This window comes from Oxyura jamaicensis, chromosome 14 (genome assembly GCF_011077185.1).
Source record: "Oxyura jamaicensis isolate SHBP4307 breed ruddy duck chromosome 14, BPBGC_Ojam_1.0, whole genome shotgun sequence".
Lineage (NCBI taxonomy): Eukaryota > Metazoa > Chordata > Aves > Anseriformes > Anatidae > Oxyura > Oxyura jamaicensis.
The window spans coordinates 13,070,548-13,096,065 of record NC_048906.1 but is presented as its reverse complement, the minus strand read 5'-3'; the positions used below and the strand labels follow the sequence as shown (position 1 = coordinate 13,096,065).

Genomic DNA, 25,518 nt, shown 5'->3' with positions numbered 1-25,518 from the left:
AGGGGCGCAGCGCCGCCGCCGCGCAGCCCCGCCCGGGGCCGGGAGGCCGCCGCCAGCCGGGGCCGGTAGCGCTGCGGGCAGCGCCGGGAGCCGGTACCGCCGGTAAGCGGGGGTCAGCCGGGACTGCCGCTGGGCCGGACCGCGGCGGCCCGAGGGCAGGGGGAGGCTCACGGGTGCCCCTCGGCCGGCCCGGGAGCGGGGCCGGTCGGCAGGCAGGGCCGGGGGCCGAGGGAGCCGGGATGGGGCGAGCACGGGGCGGGCCGGGGCAGCGGCTGGAGCCGCTCCTGCTCGTGCCGCAGCCCCCAGCGCGGCCACGACCGCGAACGGAACTTTGTTGGGGGCTGGCCCTGGGGGCGGCTGACCTCCGGTGCGGGCTGGCACCCACCCGCGGCTGGGGGGCTGCGGGGCGCGGGTGGGGGGCGCGGGGTTCTCCGCGAGACCCGCTCCGAAGGACGCGGTGGAGGTGTGGAGGTGCTGGGCTCGAAGCTGAGCTGGTGCGTGCATGGAGGAAACGGCCAACTTCCCAGAGCTCCGAGAGCTGAGCGCCTTACGCTGTTCCCTTTTCTTCTTCCCTTCCCGGCCGAAGATGCTGCTCCTTGTTGCGCTGTGAACAGCGTGCGGATGCTCTCCGGATGCTTGCGTTGCTTGTGCTTGGCTGTAGCTGCTGGCTCCGGGCTCCTCTGCGTGGTGCGCAGGCTGCTGGTTCACAGCCCTTGTGCTGCTTTGCCCCCGCAGCATGCACACTCCCCGGGGGTGAGCTGGGACAGGAAGGTGAGGTGCTGTCTGAGGAGGTGCCAGCTTCTACAAGGTAGCAAAAGGGTACTGCTGCACTGCTCCGCTTTCAGCTTCCCTATATCAAGCTGCAAAGGACAGAACTTACTCTTATTTGAAAGAGCTCTAATAAATACCCTGCAGCTTGGTACCGTCTCGTATCACAGATGCTGTGATGCAAGGTGCTGTGACAGCACCTACCGAAGTGAAAGGCAGTCAAGGCACAGGAGGTGTCACGCACACCTTTCTCCCGGTGTTGCTCTAGAAGGGGGGGGGGGGGGGGAGGTAAAAGGCTACAGCCCCACTGAGTCCCACTTTTCTAACTGTAAATGTCAACTCAGCTGGGTGCTGCGGCTGGCTTTCACATGTCAGAATACAATTTGAGGAAGTCTGGAACCCTTGCTATTTTCAGCAGGGTTTTGTCAAAGCAAACAAACAAAACCCTCAATGACAACGACAAAAACAACACACGCACACACCAAAAAAAAACCCAACCACAACAACCCTACTCAGTTGTTCTCCTCCATCTGAAAAGAAGCCACCATGGGTGGGAGAAGTTAATAAAGTCCCTGGCTGCTGTGTTTCACCATCCAACAGGCAGTCCTAACGTGGAAGGAGCTGAGTGACCTCGTAGTAGCCTTGGTGGGAAGCAGGGGTCGCGGGCTTTGATTCGGGGCTTTACGTATATTTAATATATGAACCTAGTTTCTCATTTCCAACCAACCATCTGGCCGTGCTCTGTCAAGTGCGCCTCCCCTGCAAATAATAGAATAAAAGTTAAGCATATGGAAAATCCCTCAGGTGCATAGTGGCTGATTCTAAATAAAGTGGAAGCATGTAGCTTATGGCACTGCCTCTCCTCCCTCAGCTGCGTGTGTTGTGGAGTGTGTTCCTCGTGGGAGCCCTCCCGGTCTTCAGGCTCAGCTAACTCGTAGCGATGGCTTTGCGTGCTATGTTAAAAACTCACCTTATTTTCCGAAATGCTGCCGCAATTGCAGCAGGGAAACGTGTGTGCAGTCAGGGGCTGTGTCCTTCCCATCCGTGCCTTCCTTCCCCTGGTGCAGTGCCAGCTGGTGCATCTCAGGCTTATAATTAACTCGCTGCCTTCTAGGGTTTGGTTCATCTGTGAATTGCTGCATGGGCTGTAGCGAAAGGGGCATGTGGGCCAGCTGGACTCTGCGGGGAGCCCCAGGCTGTCGAGTCCCCGTGCTGCTGGCGTTGCTGTCACAGTGTCACGGGATGCTCCGTGCAGTGGGGTCGCTGCCACTGTCCTGTGTGTCCAGGCGTGCAGTATCTGAAGCGCTCTCAGTGTCTCCTTGAGGTGGGTGAAGGTGGGTCAGGTGTGTTGTGTCAGTGCATTGACTGCTCCAGCCTGAGTTCTTCAAACTGCGCTGGGCTCGGCTGGCTGAGGCCGTGGTCCTCCTTGGTGCCACCCAGCGCGTGGCATGGGTCTGCCTCTAGGTGCAGACTGATGGTTAGAAGGGATGGAGCTGTGGCTCAGGGAGTCACTGCTTTTTAGCTGAGCCACGTTTCCTCATACTGCTGTTAGCCAGGTGTAAATACAGAACAGGTCGCCTGGGCTGCTGGGGAGGCTGGAGTGGCAGGACGGACATTTAAGGAGCAGATGTATTCTGTAGTTGCATAGCTGCTTTTTGGCCTTCTCTACAAGGTGGCTGAACGTACCTGTTCGTCATTTCAGTGAACTACTCAAAACGACTTGTAAAACATGCCTTCCTTTCAGATCTAAAAGCTCTAGGAAGATGCATGTCTTTGGCAAGTCTGACTCAGCTACCCGCTGGTAGCACCTGAGAATCTTACATCATTTTCACTGCTCATCATCTACCTGTATCCCTGTGCACAGGGTGGCTAACTTTCACACTTTCATTGCCTTTTTTTTTTTTTTTTTTTCTCCAGGAGTTATAGCTAGAGCCCCTCCTGCTTTGAGAAGCAGAATGACTGTCTCACAACCCTGTTTTGAGGAGAGAGCATAGGAGGTCTGCCGGTGCACCTTTCCCAAGGTATGGAAGGCTTCTAGGGCAGGCATGAGTTATCAGGCGTCTTTCTTCCATTGTTTTGTTGGGTGTTTTGTCGCTGACCCCTTTGCTCAGACCTCCCTCGGCTGGAGAAGCATGGGGCAGTAAACCCGTGGCAGTCCGGTATTGCAGCTGCTGGAGGAGCAGCATGGTCCAAGCAGCGTGGTGAAGCCTGTGCAAGTACAGCTTATGCCACCCCACTGGTCCGCTGCTGGCGACTCTGTTTCCAGGCTGTGGGTGGCTCTGGGCTGTTCTGAGGCTTTCTCCTGCCCCATTCTCCTGCAGTGGTGCCGGAGTTCCCAGTTTAGCAGACGAGGTCAGAACGGGGAGCGAGATGACAGCTAAATACCTGTGACAAGGCTTCTCTTGCTATATTTGCACTTACTCAGAAGGTTCCCGCACAGCGTAGGTATCGCGCTTACATAATCATATTACAGCGTTGCGTTACAAGGTGCCCCGTGCCTCTCTTGGCTCGGGTATCTGATACGTGATAGCAGCCCGAGCTTCCTGGGTGTTTGCTTGCCCCTGCTCCGCTCGCTTCAGTTGGAGGTGGATGCTCTGCTGATGCTTTCTCTCTGCATTTACTTGTTCTGTGCGGACCGGCGTTTGGTGTTGGTAAGACTCCCGGAGACCCAGCGAGTCCCGATCGTTGCTGCTTGGGTAACGTGATCCTCTGCAGAGTAACTGTGCGGTTGTGAGACCCTGCTTCTACAGGCATTCCCCATTCTCAGGTACCCAAACTTTTTAAAAGCCTCTTTTCCCTCTCTCCCATGCTTAATGCTTAGATTTCTGTGTATAATAGCATTTTGCAGCAGTCTTACTGGAGGAGAATCTACTGCCATTTGCCTTTTAAGTCATGTTTCACCTCCGGTTTTTGGCTTTAAATGTCAGGGATAAGTTGTCTTATGCTCGGACTGTCGAGTTCAGTGCCACGCTGCGTCATGTTGCCAAGGGCTGTGTCTGCTCAGCAGTGGAATTTGAGTGGGGTGGAAGCAGCACAGCGTCTCAAACCAGCTGTCTGGCCTCTTGCGTTTTGGATTTTGTAGATGGCATTAACGGGAGCAGTGGAAGGGACCCTGAAGGAGTTGCAGAAAGCAGCCTAATAGGTTATTTGTAACGGCTTATGTACTTCCTTGAGATGCTTGTTACTGATGCATATTTGAGGGTTAAAACCCCAGCAGAAGAGTATGAGGGAGGAATCCTGATGAGAACAGTGAGGGGTGGCTAGGAGAAATGAAATGCCGAGAACTGAATTGTTTCCATGCGTGCAGTTATTGCCTGGTTCAGCTGGAAGCAGTGGGCATCCAGGCAGTGGGATGTGATTGCCAGCTTAGCGTCAGGCGTGTTCTCTAAGCATGCTGTTTCCTTTTCCTTTCTCCTAGCGGGTTAAAACAGCTGAATGCTACTTTGTGCATAAAAGCATTTAAAATGCCAAGATACGGGAAGCCGTGGAAACTTTCAACAAAAGGGGTTTTGCATAATGACATCAAACATAATGCAGAAAAGAGAAAGGGGGAGAAAAATTGCCATTTAAGCTTTTGCAAGGCCCCAAAGAGAGGCTTCCTTCCCCAGAGCACAACTGATCTTGGCTTTGCACCTCTGGTTTGTGCTTTCGTTATCTGGAGTTTTGTTTGTCGAAGTTGAATTCACTGCAGTAGTGCTGGGAAGCAGCAAAGGAGCATCCACTGCTGCCCGTGGGACGCAGCGCTGGGGCTGCAGAGACCTGCCTTTTGTTTTTCTGTCTGCCACCGACCTGCAAAGTGAGGCTGGGCAGCCCATCCACCTAGTGTGTCGTCTCCTCCTGCTTGTAGGAGAGAGTTAATGAGTCTCATAAGGTCCGTTTGTGCAAGTTGCTGCAATGTATTATGGTGTTTGATGTGAGGGATCTGAAATTTTCCAATTTTATTTGTGTTACAGGTGTGTGGTAAAAATGGTGCAGAAGTACCAGTCCCCAGTTCGAGTCTACAAATATCCTTTTGAGCTCGTCATGGCAGTGAGTAACACTCAGCACTTTTACTTCTCCAGCTGTTACGGGCTGCAAGCTCAGGCCAGTGGGAGGTGGGGAACTGCAGCTTTGGCCAGCGTATCCTCGTGGCAACCTTATGCGGGTACATTGCAGGAACAGAGGCTTAGCTCTCAGTCTTTAGTCCCTTCTTATTTTTCCATGAAAAATAAGAATTATTTTTATATAGATTTTTATATAGATTTTTTAATATAAAAATAAGAATCTATATGTCAATATTTTAATAGACACAGATTAGTCACTGGAAAAATAATAATAATAAAAAATCTGTTGTAATTACTCTTTCACACGGAAGGAAAAAATTGTGATGTTCAGGTAGACAGGGTCAGTTTGCTGCCGGGTGCCTTTGCATTATCACCAAATACCATTCTGTTTGGAATCTCTCCAGTTCTGAACCCAGTCAGTATCATAGGATTTATGGATCTAAGAAATCCATTCTAACTCAACGAGCTTCCTCATTCGATTTAAAAAATAGAAATCTTTGGAAAAGGTCTTCCACATTGTTCTTCCCTGTTCACCTCATCATTGAAATGTTGGGAGAGATCTCCAAGTTTTGTGATTTCCAGAAGGGGCTCGAGGGCCGTAGTTTTCTAGTCGGTTGTGCAGAAAGCTAACATGACCATGGCAGCTTCCTTTGGTAAGATTTTAGTGGCATTTAAATTTTTGGACTTTTCTACTGTTCTTTAGTTTGTGAGTCAAATATACTTCAGAAAGGTTTCTCCTAGCATTTCAAGGGCTGCACCAAGCATGGATCCCTGAGAGAATTTGACACTTTTTTTTCTTCCCTGCTGAGCAAGAATACCAGTTTTCTTTGGTCTCCTAGGAATCCCATTTTGAAGAGAGGAAGGTATAGCCCGTAGCTAGCTGAAATCATTCCCGTGAATGGAAAGGAGAGCCTGGCGTAATACATTGTGTTCCTTTTGACAGCGTTACCTCTTTTGGGTTCTAGGGAAATAAGTGCAATAAGATTTTTTCTACCCAAAACTGTCTCTATTATTCAATAGTTAAAACTGGGAGAGATTCTTTGCTTGGTCCTAAGCATGAATAACGTATCCCAAAGGCAGCAGCTGTTCCTCAGCTGGAAGCAGGTGCCGTTCACCTTGATGCTACCTGGTTATCAAAGTAAACGCTTCCTTTCTGACAGGTGGGCTCCCACACCACGGTTTTCTCCCTTTTTTTCTCTTTCCAGTCCTGCCCAATTTGCCATGTCTGTAACAGCTCTGCCAGCCACACGCTATAGAAGTGCTGCAGCTGGGGCTGATGTTTGTGTCAGTGAAACTATTCTGGCTGTGCTTTTTGCTCTCCCAGTGCACTCTGTGTTAGAATAAGATTCCAGCACTTGTTACAGAGATGCTGGTAGTCTTTGTGCATACCTCTCCACGTTCTCACTGTCCGTCTCAGTAGGATAACCCTCACACCAGGTGCCCCTCAAGAGATTGGCTGCTAATACAGGAGGGCTGTCTCTAGACAAATCCTTTGTAAGCTTGTTAGCAGAATGCCTAAATGCCAGGGTTTGATGGGTTTATTTTTCAAGTGGTTTAGTTCTATTTGCTTCCATGACAGAATTTAAAATTCCCTGGGATTTCAAAGCTGGGATTGTAAATGTCATCCTTGAGGAGTGCAGAAACTCAAATTCCTGTTACCTTAGCAAAGTTATTAGTCGTCTTTATAAAGATTAGGTTACTTGTCCAAGGTCACCCAAAGGACTGTGGTAGTGTAGAATACTTAGTATAGACCCCTTAGTCCCACTCTAATCTCCTGTGACAATCATGTGTCCGCAGCAGGATCTGCTTTATTATGCAGACTGGCATTATAAAGACTCTAAAGAGTGGTTAAATCCAGTGGCAGTCCACACCAGCTGAACTGGATGCAGCCTTCATTACCGTATTAGATGTGTTTGGATGGAGTCCTCCCTTTGTGTGGAGGCAGTGCAGATTTCAGAGCTGTCAGGTGCTAGCTGTCAGTTGCTGGAAGTTTTGCAGGGAGTGTGGGCGTGCAGTGAAGCTGTTTTGCTCCTCAGCACATGGCATTGCTGTTAATCTGCCTCACCATAAATCTGACAGCAGTTTCCTCGGTGCTGGGAACCTTGCATTCAGCTGCTTTCATCTTTTCCCCTCAAATGCTTCCTGCGAACCTTTGGAGTGCTGTGCTGTCATAACGTGGTAATGGCAAGAGATCAAAGATCGTGTGGGAAAACTCAATTCACCTCCTTATCTTATGGGTCCCCATGCACCCCTCAGCCTGATGGTGCTTGTGCTTGATCCGTGTAACAGGAGGGTCGTTCTGGTGGTCTGCACAGGGTGTGTTGTGAGGTTAAGTAGTGTTCGTTAGGAAGAGTCTTCTTCCCCCAGAGCCTCTGATGTTGGGGTACTGCTGTAGTAAACAGCCTGCGTGTGCTCCGTTCAGTTGTGAGCCTCAGAAATAAGGTGGTTGCAGCCAAATGATTCATTGCATCCTGTCCTTAAAGCACATAGCATTTCCCATGCCTTTTGTTGAGCCCTGCCATCAGGAACATGATTTATCTTGCTGGGGCTTGTTCAGGGTGCACGTATGTGCAGCTCATGGGGCTGTGCATGACAGAAGAGCCAGTGCTTTTACTTGTTAATACCTGTGTTATTGTGTATCTCTGGATAATTGGCTATGGATTTACAGTCTGCCACTTACTAACGCTTCTGCAGCTTGCATTTGGGCATTTGCAGGCAGCAGATTTGACCCATCTTCCAAGTCCCTCAGACTGCATTCCCCTTCTTGCTATCTTTGCCAGTCTTGTGCACCTGAGGAAATAAAGAGGAATCAGCCTAGTGAGTCTCCCGGTCATTCAGGAGTTTTGAACCTTTTTTTCTTCCTCTTCCTGGAAGTGTCTTTCATTATTCTTAAACAAAGGATGATCCTTTCACACCTGTCCACATTCACAGAAGTCATTTTTGTGTGCTTTGTTCCTAATCTGCACTTGCGTTAAAGGATCACAGGCGTTGTGCTCTTCAAATTATAACCAGTGCCTGACATCTTCATCCTTTATACTTTAAAAGAACCTTGGCTCATGATGTGTTTTGTTAGCTTGTCATTTTTTTTATTTCCATTTTCTCTTTTTTTTCCCTGTTGTTTCTCATTTTAAATGGAGCTGTTCTGTCAAAAGGGCTGTCCACTTGTCTTTGGACTTGATCTTGTCTTATCTTCAATTAGATCAGCAGGTTTGAATTTGCACGTTTTCCAGATTTCATTTTAGAGACAGAGAAATCCCTAAGTGCAACACACTTTGTTTTCTTGGGGTGGTAGTTGTAATTTTAATGTTAAAGATTTTATACTAGAATTTTATAAAGATCCAAAAGGAGAAGGATTTCTGCCATATAGCTCACGAGTGTTAACTTAATCTGGATGATGCAAATTGTTGTGAGCTCTCACTGACGTGTGGAGATGAGTTTGATTTGTGTGAGCAAGTCTAAAATGCATAGTTGTACAGGAAACAAGGCTAAGAGAGAGATTGCGTTTCTCATATTATTTGTTGCCAATGAATTGTTGGGCCAGGTAAGGCAGTTTTAGCTTAAGACTTTGAAAACGGTAGGATTTCTTTCTTATTAATTTTAGTATTGCACTCAGCCCATTACACTGCTGGTTTTGAATACTTTGTGGCATACCCTAATTTTGCTTGGGATGGTTCCTAATGCTACAGATCTGAAATACCTCCCCAGTCTTATGTGGTCTCTTGCACTCGATGTATAGTTTGAATTGCCACAATAGTGCTGTAAATGACAAGCTTCACGACAGCACTTCTGTCAATTATTTGTTCCTCTTGCCTCATCTATGATGCACTTCATATTCAGGCTATGGTTTCTGCTCAGAGTGAGGGCTTGTTCTGCACAGCGGTTTGCCAAGGGAACAGTGCAAGATGCAGGTCCTGGAAAGGTAACGTTCTGCTGGCAGATTTTACAGCCTCAACCGAATCACACTTTTATCACTTTGCTATCTCAGATTCTATCTTTTCTGTGAAATGAAAGCTCTGCAGAACACAGAACGCTCCTAGGTTAAAGACTGGGTTTATTTAAAAGCTAAAAGGCTGTATGTATGTGTATATATGTGGGTGTACGTATGTAATCTGACATTCACACTTAAAGAATACAGGATATCAGCTTTGTGTTTACAACCTTTGAGGAGTTTATTACTCTTACCTAAAATGTCATGGTTTTGAAAAGACAGAACCAAGATCATGTTTGGAAGCTGGCAGTAGCATCTGCTCTTGTTGCACATATCAGTTGTGGTCTGTGCTTAGGACCAAACTGTTCTTGAGCCCCATGGTGCGAGTCTGTGCTCCTTTCTGCATGGCCTCGTTTCTTGGGGCTGCCATGGCACATGTGGACATGTGAGCAGCTGAGAACTGGAAAGTTCTGAGTCTCTGGAAAACATGGACAGCAGTGGTGTGTTCATCCCGCAGGTTGAGTGGTGCTCTTCCATCTAGGGCTCATCTGCTGCTGTCTCCAACAAAGCTGCATGCAGCATTAGTTTTGGATGGGAGAGCAGTGAGTGCATTTGGCACAGAGACATTTTTTATCTCAGGTATCCCTCAGGTTAATCTGTTAGGTGGCAGCTCCCGATGTCCCTTCTGTGTTGGTCTGCATGTAGAAATTTGGTTGTCTAGCCACGTGTACTTCCAAACTGCTCTATGCTTGTCTTCTAGTTTTAGTGGCAATGAAGTGTTCTTTGCATTTAATTTATCTTGCCTGAAAAATAAAGAACTCCAAATCAAGGTGATGGAACCATGATGGTGTACGCTTCTGTTACTTCTTGGCATGGTGTGAGTGTCGGGGTATTCTTTAGTGCCAGCAGAGATGGGAGGCTTGTATACGCAGCCTAACTGAAAGCAGCTCCTTGCTATTTTAGCTGTCAGGATTAAGGGTGGGAGGGGAAACTGAGTGTTGTACAAATGTTCTAGCTGTTAAGGTCCTGATGGCTACAGTTCCTTTCCATACACCTTTTTGAAATTATTTTTATTTGTACCTATTCAGTATGATCATGCATTGTATTACAGATGTTAGATCTTTAAGTAGCTTTATATAATGACTGCTTTCTTGTCGCATTTTGCACATTGAGTGTATGAAGAGATGGTTTGAATCCTGATACGTTGTCCATGCTCTGCTCTCTAATGCTGCATTGTCTTAAAGGGTTCAATATTTCACTGACTGATGCTGTGATTCTCTTGCAGCAGAGCCTCTAAGTCGTCATTGTGCCAGGTGGACACCACAATGTGGCCCCAACAGCTTGCAGTACACATTGGTTACCAGTATAACGTACAAGCAGAATGATGCCTCGCAAGAATCATGTTAGTTCTGAGGGTTTGTTTAGTGTGACAAGTTCAATGTGTGTCTTCGCAGCCCATCCAGGTCTCAGGCTGCTGCCATCTCTGCCACATCAGATGTGCAGACTGGCTGTCAACTACAGTGCAATGTCTTACAGTGCCTGCGGCGCAGATGCACCACAGAATACACTGGGATTTCCTATATGTTTAATTGTAATTACAGACTCCCCATCTGGAGCTCCAATACCCTGTCATTAATCCAGCAACACCACAGGCTGATTTAAATAAAGAAAAGTAGAATCTTAACCTAAATCTTTGATGCCAGTTCGTAGCCTCCGCTTTCAAGTGTGAACTCTGGAAAAAGAAGAGCGCTTGCTGCAGGGCGAGCAGAGCAGCTTCTGGCAGCTGGCATCCCTCTGAAGCCACGGCGATGGTGCAGCTGATCGGCGGGCTGTGCAGAGTAGCTGAAAAGATTGGAGGGGAGCTCTAGGCACAGCATCCGTGGGAGTGCCTGCAATGGCCTGCTACCCACTGTGTCCTTGGGCAGCTGCGGATAACACGTGGTGGAGCTTTGCAGTCTGTAGCCCAAGTGCCCAGTGCTCGAAGGCTCCTTTGAATCTGCTGACGTAGGTAATGACACAGATTTCACATAGTGTTGGAAATAGTATTTCTGGTTGATGGTACCCTAGGGATTGGGAAAGGTGCAAGGGGGGGAAATATTTTAAAATGTTCTTCAGTGCTCAGTCCCTGTCGTATGTGCCATAAAATGTCCCGACAGCCATCTGAGCAGTCGGTAAGAAATGGATACTCCCCTGTCAAGCTGATTGTACTCGCTGTAACAGGATTGTTAGGTATATAGTGCTCGCCTATTGAGTGCAGGCAAAATCATCTTTGGATCTGGATGGTCCGTCTCCAACTATGGTCCATGCCAATGTTTTAAAGGAAGGCAGCTTCCCTTGTCTTTTTTTTGGCTGTGTTCTGAAGGTAGGTTTGTTGTGACTGTCAGGAGTTACTGGGTTAACATTTTATGTGCTTACAGAGGATCTAGTGTTGACTCAAGACACGATGCTTCAGTGTGACTTGATGGTTTGAAGCCATGCTGTCAAGATGCACTATAAATATCCCCTCATCTTACTGCTGAGAAGCATTTGGCAAAAGAATTCTGAAAGTAATGATTCCTGTGTCAGCTGGTACGATTCTTCACAGCTGTATTCATTTGTTCAGTCCCTGTGCCCTGCCACCACCTCCTCCTGTTATTAAGCAGGCTGAGAGTGAGCAATAGTCAGGCTGACTTAAAGAGCTGTCATTTCTCTTGAGATTATGGTGTGGGACATTTCCCCTCGAGCACACAGAAAATGTTTGGTGAATGCTGTATACCACAGCTACTGGGAGCGGGTGGAAGAAGAGCTTATTCGGATTTCTGGAGAACTGCTGGCAACATCCGTGTACCCTGGCCTGCTGAGTGTGTGTTGAGGGGGTCACACAAGTCCCTTTGATAGATCTGCACTGCCAGTGCTAAGGCTCCATTTGCTTGGCAAGAATGGCACAGGAATGAATGGTGCTGGCACCATGTGTGGGTTTGGAGAGAAGACTTAAAGTAATGTGATAATTCAAGGAATCTGTACAGGGTAGTCCCTGGTTTGTTTAATCACCTTCTCCTGCTGCAACGTGGAGGCTTATTGCCTTGAAGAAGGATGAGTAGTTTCTCGAGCTTAATTTGATGAGCGCAGTCTGTAAACTAAGCTGTAGTTCAATGGCACTGGCGTAGCACAAGGGGACAGCACAGCTAGAGGTGTCACCATTGGCTTGTGTTACAGCAGCATCAAGAAGACCCTTCTGTCATCTACCAAATGTGTAAGTACAGAAGTTAAAACTCTTGAGCAAGGACTAAAATAGGTGAGAAAATTTAGAACTGTTAAATCCCAGCCAGCATGGATTTTTTTTTAAACTGTTAAGCAGGAGGACCTGTCCAAGTTTGATTCTGAATTATGGCTGATGTATGTAAATTCTTACAGCAGTTTCTGGCAACAACAGAGTGCCCTGCCAGCCACTAGGCATTGCTTTGCGAGCCAGCCTTTTTGATTTGGGGTGATTCACTGAGCAGCGTGCGTGTGATGTAACACTTGATTGTTCTGCTTTGCTCTTTAAGGTGTTAGTCACCCGAGATGTCTGCTTCCTTGCCTTCCTAGCTCAGTCTATCTGTCTCTTTCCACAATGGGCTATGGCAAATGTGTCCAGCCAGCTAGCAAGAATTCCTGGATAAGGCGTTGCTCCCATGGCTGTTTGTAAAGGCCAGTGCATTGTACTCTTTGTGACTTGAAGTGCTCCATCACCAACCTTCTTCCCTGGTAAGCAGAGGAGAACACTATAGCAGAATAGCAATGGGACATTGTTCCTCCTCAGACAGGAGATTGGGCACAGTGGTAATTTCCCAAGCGAGCTTTGTGCAGCTGCAACGTGGGTCCTGGTTTCGGTAGGTTTGCCATGTCACTCGGTTGTGTCTGTATTGTAATGGACAGCTGCTGCTCCCTGAATTGTTTCTTTCAGCAAAATCTGAAGAAATGAGGCAAACTATTGGCTGTAGTCCAGGGAAACAGAACACTGGGCCAATGTTCATAGCCTGGGTAACTGGGGTCCAGTGGACTCCTGGCAAATTTCTTTCTTTCTAGCAAAATTGTTTTCTATCAGCCCCAAAAGATTTTTATGCTACTTTGCAGATGCTCTACACCTCTTTAAAGGGAAGTTCCCTTTCCCCTGACTTTGGCACATTTCTGTACCCCAAATATCCATTTGATCCACCCAGTTGTTTCTGTGTTGTGGGATTTTTGTGCTGCCTGTAGCTTGCAAGAAGCACGTATCTGTTCTAGGGATTAAGAAGCAAATGGATTATTGTCTGGTGAATACATATACAGACCCTTTGTTTTCCTTCGAGCACTTAGGCTAAATAGTAGGACGGCTTGTTGGATGAAATGATTGCTTTTTCTACTAGAAGGCAATAATCTGAAAATACCTGAATCTGGAGAGAGAGATCTGTGTACCATTAGAGCTGCTCAAGAGATAGTACAAATTAGAAGTGACAAGGGGTCTTATCTTGCTCTTGGCATTTCTTTTCAAAAGGATGGTAATCTGGACACCTGCAGATCAAAACGTGTAGATCAAAACTTGATGTCGCGTCTTCTCCTCTTTCCCCATTCATCTGAACATAGATGCACGTTTTCTTACTTTATCCTGGCAAACTGCACATGGCTGTAACAAGATCCTTCTTGAATTCAGCTTGGCATTCAAGAGTCAGTCTGTAGTTTTTCCAATTCTGTGCTCTTGCCTGAATCTGAAAGAGCAGATATCCATGAAGCTGTCACTAAGGAGTCCCACCAGTATTAAAAATAATAATAATAATAATAAAAAAAAAAAATCAAAAAGACAGCCATTTAGCCAGTTTGGAGCACCTGTTATCAAGTAGAAGATGCACATCTTCCTGCCAACTGCTGTTCCAACGTAACTCGCTGTGTTTCTGTATGATTTTGTGGACAGCAGCATTTAGCATGCAAGCTTTTTGTTTACTCTGCTAAAGGCTCTGCCTCCTGATAGGGAGGAACCAAACCAGTCACCTCTTTGGTGTGTATGGCTGAGAAGCCTGAAGTCACCACTCTTAGAGGTGCCTGGTGTGGGGAGAAAGTCAGCTTTGTATACACCCTCATCCTGAATTCCTGTGTAATCCACCTCAGTTTTCTTTCCTAAACTAAGAGGATAATGTTCCCTTTGGGATATTAAGGTAAGAAACCAGATCTAACAACAGCTGCCTGGTTCTGGAGCACATCGGAGTTGCTCTGGACCTAGTGTGCTCTGGGCTGGAAGAAACTAGCAGGAGCCTGTTGGTGTGCAGGAGAGTTTGTTTTCTGAGGTGTTTCATTTCATGCAGTAATTCAGTGCTTGGACTTCCTGTTGTTTTTGATTCCTAAGGCCTCTGTTGTATAATTGATTTCAAGGTCACTTGCTAAAAGGTTGTTGAAACCTGCAGAGAAACAGGAGTAGCTGTTATGAAAGATCTAACCCTCTGGCTATGTGCTGTAGTGCTCTGGATCACAAAGGAAACAGCAGTGATATAGCCATTGTCAGTCTACTGGAGATTAAACCGGAGAGGGGAGCAGCAGCACTTGCACTGGTGGTGTCTCTAACACCTTGGTGCTAGGAAGGTGGAGGACCTGCTCTGGAGGAGGGGTTTAGTCAAGTGAAGTCCAGAATGGAAATTTCCCCTTCTCTCTGTGGTGGTGAGGCTTTAGAATGTCGTTTGTTTTGTTTGTTTGTTTGTTTGTTTTAATGCTTGTAGTCATGTATAACTTGTTCTCATTTGGTGTCCAGCTGATCTTCTGGGCAATCTCTTTTCACAGATTTTTTTTATTATTATTATTATTATTTTAATACTGGTTATTGAGTATTTGCCCAACACTTCAGGATGCTTAAGTGTGACTTCTTTGGGTTGTCCTCAAAGGTTCTCTTCTCATGACAAAAACTATGAAGGTGATTTTTGTCTGCCACACCATTGGTCCCATAATATTAGAGTTCAAACAGATCCCAAATTCCTTTGCTTTACCAAGCTCTCTCGTGAAATTTAATGATGTGTAATTTCAGTCTGATGAAGGTGACTACAATGACACTTGTACGTTGGTTGGATTATATATATAGTCTGCTACAGAAGAGCAGTGTTACACTGTTTTTGCAACAATCCTGCAAGAAAACTGGGGGAAAACAGCTTGCTTTAGAGTAGGACATCAGTGGGCCTGATCCACCAGCTCTTGTGAAATGGTTATTTCAGGAGTTAGGAGAGTGCCCTAATCTGAACCTGTCAGAAAAGATTTAGTGTAAACTGGGATGTTGAGAGGGTTTGCTTGGATTACCAGGTGTGTGCTGTGCTCTGGCTTGCTTAGATACTCCTGCAGCTGTGCTTGGGGACTTTCTTCAGTCCAGTCTGGTGTGGAGTCAACAGAAGAGAGTGATTGTGCTAGAAAGGGAGCCCAAGTCAGGATTCAGGCTGATGTGCTGGCTCGAATGGGTGGGAGGATTTGCAGGAGGTACTCAAAATGCTCACTAGTTCTGCCTGTCAACGCTAATCCCAGAAGGATTTAGAGGGGAGGGAACTGCTTCACTGAGCATTTTTTTTTTTTTTTTTTTTAATATATACTTGCTGCTGTTCAAGACTTCAGTCATCAGGGTGGCTGTCCTAAAGAAATACAGTGGGCATGCACTTAGGAAAAAGTAGTGGCACAATACTGCTGTAATTCCCTCAGCAAAGAAGGGAGAGACAAGTTACAGCTTCTATACACAAGTCAGCACAGAGTTACAGAAGCGAGGAGGCGAGGGCACGCGCCCGCAGCTCAGCAGCTGAGGTATTAAAACAAGCTAATAATAAGTCTTCTGTGCCTTTCATTTGACTGGGATATTCTGTCATTCATCTCGCACTCTGCACAACTGTGGAGGAGGAAAAAATAATGACCAGTTCTGGTACGGGCCAGAAAAAAATAAGATATTTCTAAGTCTTTGATTTCCCTCAACTACTCCTCTGGAGCAGAAACATACTGTTGTGTATGGCTGCTGATTTTGCTGAGAAGATGCTGGGTGCCAGAGATGGAGTTCTTTCTTGGTAGCTCGCTCTCTTCAGTGGTGAAAGATTCAGCATGTTAACAGTGTAAGTTTTGTGACCGAAGCATGGTGCTTCAGCTGTCCTTCACGTGATCTCAGGCATCTTTGGCCTGTTGTATTTTTAGAGTTGTTGTGCAAAGAAGATTAGCAAAGGACTTAATATCACTGTGTAAAGGGGATTCGTTCTCAAATATGGACATTTTCTACCTATGCAGGTGATGGGTTTGCACTTTTAACTTAGTTATATCACCGGGGCTCAGCATAGATGTCTGTTCTCAGACCTTTTTTCATTCTCCAGATGTTGTTCAGCTGAGACAGTGACTGACTGCACTGTGTTAATAGTTGGCCTGATTTTGGTTTTGCTGGATATAATGATGGTTTACTGGGAAGCTTGTCTCCAGCTGGATCATGTGCATACTTGGTGGAGGAAGTGACAGCTGTGTGTTGAGAACCAGTAGCCTCATCTTTGAAACAGAACCAGAGGTGTCTGGATTCAAAGGTGTTGTGTGGAGCTTCCAATTTGCCATAATGGTCTTTCAGTGGCAAGGAAGCACTCACAGCTCTGTATTCTCTGTGAAACTGCTGCAGTGAGGCCTTTGGAGGTTATCCATGCTTTGATTGTTTGCTGTCCTAGTGGGAAAACATCTCTTAGTTCTCTGCAGAGAACCTTCCCACGTGTCTGTGGCACAGCCACAGCCCTGAAAGTGGAGGAAGAGAAGTTCTTAAATTTGTGAGAAATCTGGAGTATCTGGGGAAAGGAAACCTTGGCCAGCCTTACTACTGAGCTGCAGGAATGAGTGATGCTGGCCCAGCCCTTGTTCCTTGGGGTTAGTGCTGCACCACCCCATGGCACCCACATGCCCGCAGCCACCAGCTGAGGTGGCGAGGAGCTGGGCTGCGCGTGGAGGTGGTAGGCCCCGCGGGTGGGAGGAAGGGTCTCCTGGATGGCCAGACAGTCCTGAACCCTTCCCATGTCAGCTCCTGGTGCTCGAGGTGTTTTCTAGCCTCTGCACTAGCTGCTGTTCCCAAAATTATTGGGTTAACCAGGACAGCCTCCTCGTAGGCTGGGTTTTTCAGCAATGCTTCTTTAAGGGCATGCGTAAGGAGGTTTCAGTTCCAGAAACTGAAAACGAGTTGCCAAATGTTCTGGTATCCCCGTGGCCTACAAAAGTGTTTACAGCTTTCACTGTATGAATATTGAGACTCTAGTGATGAAAAATGGGTCATCTGGGCAGCCTGAAGAGACTCTCGCTTTGCATGCTAGAAAAGATTAATGAGGGAAAAGAGGGTAAAGACTCTGACCTTGAGATGGCAAGCGCGTGGAGGATGGGGAGCTGGGAGAGGGTATGCAGAAGTACAAGTAGGAAGTATTAATTTGGCCTGAGCAGATCCATGTGCTGGTGACTGCAGGCACTGGGGAGCAGGTGATAAGGGGTGCACCTTTCTGACCCGTGAGGGAAGGGCAGAACACTAGGAGCAGACAGCTGGCAGCATCCTTTGGCAGGGCCCAGCGTCCGTCTTGTCCATCTGAATTTCCATCATAGCCAGTTAAGCTCCTTAGAGCACAGGGTTTGCTTCCGTTGTATGGAGCCAGTTGGACTGGTGTTGCAAACAGCCGCTTGCTATGGGAAGTTTTATATTCACCTAAAGCGCTTTCATTTTTCTGGGGATCAGATGGGAAAAGCACTGGAAGAAGAGCTGTTAAAGAACCTTTGGAGAAAAGGTTTCAGATGGATGTGAGTCAATTAAATCAAGGAGGGTTTCAGAACCAGGAACAGAATTACTTTAGAAATGGATAGATGAAGGCAACTGAGTAACCAATAATTGGTGTTCTTACAGTTGGTAGTTTGGAGCTAGAACCATTAAACAAAACACGTCACATTTTAAGAGCACGTGTTAAATATTTAGGAGTATTAAATATTTAAAATAGCTTCTTCATACAGGCAATATATCTGACTTGAATTTTGTCATCTCTGGGTCTTTAATTAGCAGAAATCAGCATAGTTGGCCTTGCTTATGATAGCTGAAGATTTGGTTCCTTGCGTTCAAGTTAGGATTCCCTTCCCACTACTTTTTAACAACAGGTTTTTATTTCCACTTCATTTGTGAAAGAAATGTTAAGATGTGCTTAGCTGGATGACTGACACAAGTGGGTGCCAGCTTTGTTTATACTTGTCTTGATTTAACTTCCCTCCCTTTTTCTCAGAGAAGAAAAACCTCTGTTTGTTGGTCTCTTACTGTAAGGGAATTAAGTAATTCAGAGAGAGTTAAAGTTTATCTGGCCAGGAGATGAAACTTGCACGGTTTTCACTTCCAGGCATATGAAAAGCGCTTTCCTACATGTCCGGAGATTCCAGTCTTCCTAGGGAGTGAAATCCTGCATGAATCCAGGAGTGACGATGGAGCTATACATATCATTGAACGGAGCTGCAAACTGAATGTGGATGCTCCCAGGCTGCTAAAGAAGGCAAGTTGAAAATAAGGGGTGGAGATGTTGTTGGCTGGCTCAGATCATTACTGATTCCTAAGGCTGCCCTTTCTCTCAGTTTTTTTAAATATATTTGGTTCTTCATCCTTCTCAGATTGCAGGCGTGGAGTATGTTTTCTTCATACAGAAAAACACAGTGAACTGGAAAGAGCGGACTCTCCGCATTGAAGCCCACAATGAGACTTTTGCCAACCGTGTTGTTGTCCTCGAGACATGCAGCTACTCAGTAAGTGCCTTTTTTCTCTTTGCCTATTAAGAAAGTGTTGAAAGTCATGTGCTAATGTAGAGGGTGAAGTTGTTTGAGTGGATTTGAACACTGGACTGTAACACTACAGTTAGATACTAGAAGGCCACTGACCTTTAGAGAGCCTATTCCAGTGCTTTTGTAGGCCTTGAGAAACTTCCTAAAATTGACTGACTCTGTGATTGGAGTGTTAAGCTCTAGAGTGAGAGTAGAAAAGATGGCTGGTGCTTCAGAATTGACAGTTTTCCCTGAGTTTTTCGGCTTGAAATTCAGGTTGCTAAAAGCATCTGGAGCTTGGGGATATATTTAGATCTGGATGTTTAGGAGGAAACCTAAATTGCCAGAGAAGTCGGGTAATTAACTTTTTGCCAGCAAGGAAGTCAAAGTTTTAGCATTTCATCATGATCTTTGTGCTCTAAATATTTGGGAAAAGGTCTTGAGCCTTATTTGTGGCCTGGGATGTCTTGCTTTATGGCTGTATCTTCAGCAACAGTGTGTCATTTCATCCTAATTGTGCTATTAGGGATCAGTCACCATTAAATAGCTTCACCTGTTGCTGGAAGCAATCAGATAGTGGGTTTTGTTCCCTAAACAAAAGTCCAGATCCTGTTACTTACCTGCCCTTTTGGCAACTGGATAACAGCTCAGCTTCTTGGGAGTAAGCAAAACTTGTAAGTAGCTTCTATTTCAAGCAAGACAAATAATTTTAAAGTTATTCCCATTTTGGATGGGGGGAAGGTCCTGAGCCAGAAACCCATCGGTGGCTATGTGGCGTTTCCCAGAAATGACAGGAAATCAAACTTCCATCATTGTGAAAGGCACTGACAGTTCTGAAACACTGCCAGGTCAACTCAGGAATTGCTCAGACACTGTCACACTTGCTGATTTTGGCTGTGTTGCCTCCGGCTTGAGTCCCTCGGAAGGAAACGTTAACAGCTGGGCTCTGAGGGGAGTGCTTTCCTGGAACAGAGCAGGAGCTAGCTGTCTGCATCCTCAAGATGGTTCTCTGCTCTATTTTTACCAGTTCCCTTTTCCCTGCCAGAATGCACCGGAAGCAGGTTTATTCTCATCTTTCCTTTTCTGCAATGCTCTCTGAAGCAACTTGTAGAAATTTGATCCTTCTCTTGCAGCTGCTTAGTATTTTTCCCTGGAGGATTTGTCCTTTATAGAGCTCACTGTATATTTGTGAGTGGACTGGATTATTTTTTTCATGCCAGTTTGTGAAGAGCAGCACCTACAGAGAAGAGAGTACCCTCAGAAAAGGGTTAAGTTTAGAAGAGGAAGAGGTTTTGTAGGTTGTAACCATATGTAGGGTAACCCAGGGGAAGGTGGACATTGAACCGACAGTGGGAAAACTCCCAGGTCTGCCATGCGTGTTTTGGGGAGGAAAATTGACTTTCAGTGACTGAATTCCCTGTCCAAAAGCAGAAAATGTATACATATATTTATACATATATATAAATATATATATATATATTTAGCTTTTTTTTAGTAGAGCTTCTGCTAGTAATGTTACTGTTCAGGTGTGCTGGGTTTTAAGCTTGTTCTCCTTGTGTGTGTGAAGACAGCTTCTCTAACCAGAAAAGTTCACGTGTCCAGTTCATGACCCGTTTCTGTTACACTGGAAGAATTAGTCTGGCTGTTAAATGTGGGTCTGTCAGTGCCTTGCAGGGAGCTGCTTCTGCCCCCTCCCTCTGTAGGTCTGGAAATTAAACATCTTGTTCATTACTGGGGCAAGGGTCCTGCCATAATGTGAGGTACCTTCTGCCCTCCAACCCTGTGTATGTCTTTGGGCTTAGGTTCACCCTGAGAATGAAGAGTGGACTTGCTTTGAACAGTCTGCATCTCTCGACATCAAGTCATTTTTTGGCTTTGAAAGCACGGTGGAAAAAATTGCCATGAAACAGTACACTTCAAACATCAAGCGGGTAAGATGGGCTTCCCTTTGTGCTATTGAAAAAAAAAAAAAAAATCAAATGCCCGCTCTGTGTGCCTCAGTTTTCTTTTCTGTAAAATAGACCTGCTGTAGTTTTATATCCTCGCTTATGTCTCAGAAATTGCTGAGTAGAACAAACAAAGAAAAAAACTGTGTGTGGTTAGCAAAAACAATCTGTTCACTGAAATGTTTCTGTGCAGGAGAAGGAGCAGGCTGTGCCAGAGGAGGATTGCAGTGGATGCTGTGGTGCCAGGCTCCTCAGACACTGAGGACACTGTTCTCATGCAGGAAGAGAAAGTTCTGGGTAAAAGTCAGCACCCTGCCTCTCCAGTGTCTTGTGGAAGAGGCACTTTCTTTTGGTGGCTGTTTCCCCTGGGCTGCAGAGGAGCAGCATGGCTGGCTGATAGTTAGGTAGTAGGAAAACAGGATAAAAATGTCATAAAGGTTTCATCCACAGCATTGCAATGCGCCTGGCCAGTGCTGTAATTCACTGTACGGTGCTTTCATGCTGAAATTTCTCCAACAGGTTCATGCAGGTGGGAGGAGACGCTATTTCCATTCTGTTTAACAGATTAGTCATCTATCCTGAGGAAGACCCTGCTGCACCTTGCTGGTTTTGAGGAGATGGGGCGTTTCCCTAATGTGAGCTTTTCCCCTTTCAGGGCAAGGAAGTGATTGAACATTACCTGAAGGAGCTGATCTCTCAAGGGATCACGTTCATCCCTCGCTGGACACCTCCTGCTGTGTGCGGACAGGCAGCTGAGCAAGCACCAGCAGTTGGACACGATGCCGATGCTGTGCCCGTAGAGGCTGGAGCTCGGGGAACTACCAAAGAGCAAACTGGCAGCTCCTGCCCTCCAGCAGAGGCTGTCAGCCCTGACGGTATGCAGTGTCCAGGCAGTAGCAGCTGCTGGCAATCTAAATGCCTCAAGCATCACTGACTAATGAGTTTATTTTTATTTTCTTGGCATGAGACTTTTCTTCTGGGTTGCTAGTGGGGAGGAGAGAAAGTTATTTTCTTTCTTCAAGAAAATAACAAACAATTGAGTTGTGTTTTTTTTCCCCTCCCAGACTGAAAAGCCAAGAAAAGCTGTATAGGCAGTATGGGTATTTTTTGAGTTCAGAAAAGAACTATCAGTTTGGTCTGATCTTGAAAGCACTTTGTACTTTAAATTGGAGAAACTTAAAGGTATCGTGAGTACAGTGTAAGTGAATCTATAGTTTAGTTAAATCCTTTGGCTGTTTCAAAATGAACGTCTTTGAGGGTTGGTTTGGTTGTTTTTCTCCCCATATTCATCCAATCCAAATGCATGGAATGATACTGCCTAACGCATTTCCCATTCAAAATGTCTGAATCCAACTTTATTGCCAGATCAACACACAAAAAGATATATTCTAGACTAAAGAAGGTTCTTCTCTGACAGAAAAAGGAGAGGCCTTTTGATTTAGATCGGTGATATTGGAAATAGTTGTTATTTCTCAGAAGCAGACAGCACCTCTTTAGCTGAAGGTAACTCAGGGAAAAAGCTTGGCATTTGGAACCTTTGAGGGCTCTAGTCTCACTGGGCCTCCTCTTGTGACTTCTCTCTATTGGAATTCATCTGTAAACAGGATACAAACCCATAGGGAAGCTGAGCACGAGAAACGCTTCTGTGCTTTGAGATTGAAGTTAATCTAAGAGTGGCAGATCCTGTCTAGCAGAAGAGGAGCGTAGCTCTATTTCTGCTCTAATCACTTCACAAACTTGAATATACTTCCCTGGGTCTGTTCCTCAGCTTGCTAGCTCTGTGGAATCTGTGGGGGTGTAGCACTTACCAAGTATAATTTCTGTATTATCAGTCAGAAGCAGTGTATCCTGTGGGTGTCCAGTCCTTATTCTGCACTTAATGGTATCTGCCGTAAAAAACAACAAAACCAAAGAATTCTGCGTGAGGCAGAGCTAGCTCAGAGGTCCTCCTCCCAGCCCTTCTCATGTGCTTGCATGCCTCCAGCACAGCCACTGGCTTGTGCTGCTCCCTTTTGGGTGCCATGTTGTCCTTCCTGGCATCTGCACATACAAGCCTTATCTGCACGTATAAGCCTTGGACAGCACATGCGTGGCTATCTCTGAATGCTGGAAGGCTCAAAGCCCTTGTCCTTTGTTTCTCTGAGCTGGAGGAACCTTGAGCTGCTGGTACACACGGGGCATCCTCATGCCAAAAACCACCCTTGCTGTTGAAATGTTAATATTATTCTCCCTTTCCCTCTGGTGTCCACAAGCAGAATAACATTTCAATTTTCAAATAGCTGCCTTTTAGCTGCCTGTCGTTGAAATTGTGAGTGAGATCTTTAGGACACGAGGGGATTTAAGTACCCAGGCCTTGGAGTGTTTAATGAGATGAGTGCCAGAGCTCACAATATTTCTTTAAAAGCTCCTGCCGGAGTAGTCAGGGTTGAATGAAATCAGTGTTCTGACAGACAAGTGGAGCGGTCTGGCTTTGATTCCTCACACACTGTCTGTGTCCTTATGCCCTAATCACCACGAGACTCACTTACTTGCTTCCCTCAGGCAGCTAAAATGAGGGCATTCGTGCTTTTCCGGCGCAAGTCATAAGCAACCTGATGTGTAGAAATAACTGCCTATCTCCTTTCTGGCTATGCCAAGTCTCCTCTGAATTGCTCTTTTTTCTTTCTCCAGCTGACAAATTGGATGCTGATTACATTGAGCGATATCTGGGCCAGCTGACTCCAATGCAAGAGAGTTGCTTGATCCGTCTTCGTCAGTGGCTTCAAGAAACGCACAAAGGCAAGGTGAGTGGATAGTGCAGAGAGCACCCCTTTGGAAGCCTGAATGCAGTCGTTCTTTTAGCTTATTTTGCCTTCAAGATCTACAGTAAAACTCAGGGTCATGGATAATCCGTGTGATGAGACTTGACTGTTTTGGCAAGGTTGGCTAAAAGGACAGGTGTGATCTTGCAGCAGGATCCAGCAGCATCGTGAACTGCAGCACTGGAAAGAAAGGCTGCACTGTGGTATCAGAGCACGGTGGCTCAACTGTGTATTTAGAGTAGGCATTGACCAGGCTTGGTTGTCCAGACCGGCCGGTGTGGGTGCATCACGTTTCCCAGGCCCTGCAGGGTGGGGTGGGAGATGTGGCTAGCTGCACTGATCGTTCAGCCCCTCTCCCTTCGTCTTCAGATGCTGATCAGTGAGGCAGTTGGTAACACCTAGCTCTGTTACTGCGTGTCAGCAGTATGCTCTGCGTGTTGTATCAGGCAGGTTGTGTCAGCTTTTACAGCCAGGGGCTGAATTCTTCTAAGCAGAATTCGTTCTGATCTTGTTTTAATCTCCTGTATCAAAATGTACAATTTCAAAACCACCCGGAATTCAGGACGCAGAGATCATCTCACCTCGTGGTGTGAGGTATGTTGTGTAAGCCTCTAAAATAGAGGAGCTGAGGTCGCTGGATTGAGGTGTGTACAGCTAGAGTCGGCCAGCTAGTATAGGTGAAAATGTGTTTTTCCCTGAAAAAAGCAGCATGGCTAGTGTAGGCTAGATGCATTGCTGCTTCTCCTGTAATGTTCAGCAACTGCTTGGGCTCCTCTCAATCAAAGGGGAGTCCTTGTATTGGGCAAGACAATAAGGGGCATGTAGCTGAGAAAAGAAAAGACCTGGAGCAGCTTGAATGTCTTTAGAGGGGTGTAACCGCAGATTTACTGATGCAGAGAGATTGGGTGGTAAGGAAGAAAGGACCAAGAATAGCAACAGAGTAATTGGGTGGGCAGAGTAGGTAATGAGCCCATAGGAAAAGGGGAAAACAGGAGAAAGTGATCCCCCTTGAGAATGGAGTACAGCTAGATGAGATTTCAGTAGTAATAGCTTCCTGGCCCAGAGGATAACTACTCACTCAGTCATACAGAATGGGTTAGGTGCCACTCTGCGTTCATGGGCTTCAGAAGACTTTATTTTTTTTAAATTGGCCTTTCCAAGAGAAGCAATTGTTTACAAGGAGCTTTGTCAGCACTTTCTGAATGCTTTGCTGTGTCTTTCTCAAAGCAGAGAGAGCATATTTCATCTGAGTATGGGGGGTTTAAGCATGATTTTAAGGCCCTGTTTTCTTTTGAAATGACTCCTGTCTATCACCAATGTAGAAATTAAAAAAAAGAAAAAGTTATTGAATCCAGTGTGCCACAAAATCCCTTTGTGTGAGCGTGCTTATGGGTTTTGTTGGTACCTGTGAATGGAAAAACAGTTTAACCAAAAGACAGCAGACTGAAGAGAAGAACAGTTGAGGTAGTGTGAAAGTCTCTGAGTATCTGTCAGTCTCCAGGGACTAGCAGTGCTGTTCAGTCTGTGAGAACTGATACACTCAGAACACCAAACACCTGTCAAATCTAAGGCCACTGGTATATGGCAGCATCAACAGCAGGTTGTATAACATGGGCCATGTCCAGGACAGTGGTGGTTGCTATCATCAGACAAAGACTATGGGAATGAACGTATAGATATGTATGTGTATATACACACGCAGAGGAACAAAGGACCCCTTAAAGGACTGTCTGAACACCTACCTGCAAGCTGGTACCACATTGATAGGATGCTCTGCCTCTTGGTAAACAGCTGGGGTTGGTTTCCCAACCAGCCAGGTAACTGAGAGTATGTGAGTGATCTGTGAATTGTCATCATCTGCTAATAACAACTTTAATTAACTACTGCTCTACTAAGTATTGGTTGTGATCTGCGTCTTTCCCCGATTCAACCTGCTGTCAGATGAAAGGGAATTGGCAACAAGCAGATGCAAAACAAAGGGCAGGGATCCCCAGGCATAGCTGTGCTCTGAAATATAGGACACGTTTTTTCAGGTCTGCAGTGACCTGTCTAGTAAAACAGCATGGACTTCTGTGTGATTGGTAGGAGATATCTCAGCTATTGGGTATCCAGCTGAAAATGAGCCGTAGATGAGAGCAAGACTGTGAGACTTTATCCATGCCTGTGATCTAAAAGGGTCTCGGTTTCAAATGGACGAAACATGTTCTAAATGTTTGCCTGTTCTGTTCTGTGGGTGGTTTTTTTCCCCTCTTTAGAGGCTGGGGAATGGAAGCTGGAAAAGGTAAAGA

The 25,518-nt window shown here is 46.1% G+C and overlaps 1 protein-coding gene across 4 annotated transcripts in view; it reads left to right on the top strand.

Moving 5' to 3' along the window:
- The first annotated feature begins 31 nt into the window (after window positions 1-31).
- The window catches only part of SEC14L5 (SEC14 like lipid binding 5), a 38,351-nt gene continuing 12,864 nt past the window's right edge, over window positions 32-25,518 (top strand). Inside the window, exons 1-8 of one of the 4 annotated variants that reach the window (XM_035339584.1) lie at window positions 2,686-2,789; window positions 3,425-3,535; window positions 4,722-4,797; window positions 18,072-18,221; window positions 18,337-18,468; window positions 20,286-20,414; window positions 21,085-21,304; window positions 23,100-23,212. In XM_035339584.1, coding sequence (XP_035195475.1) covers window positions 4,735-4,797; window positions 18,072-18,221; window positions 18,337-18,468; window positions 20,286-20,414; window positions 21,085-21,304; window positions 23,100-23,212 — 807 coding nt within the window. In that variant the 5' untranslated portion in view covers window positions 2,686-2,789; window positions 3,425-3,535; window positions 4,722-4,734. Of the gene's footprint in view, window positions 103-2,685; window positions 2,790-3,404; window positions 3,536-4,721; window positions 4,798-18,071; window positions 18,222-18,336; window positions 18,469-20,285; window positions 20,415-21,084; window positions 21,305-23,099; window positions 23,213-25,518 lie in introns of those variants that run through there. The other 3 variants (XM_035339586.1, XM_035339587.1, XM_035339583.1) reach the window with 3 other exon arrangements.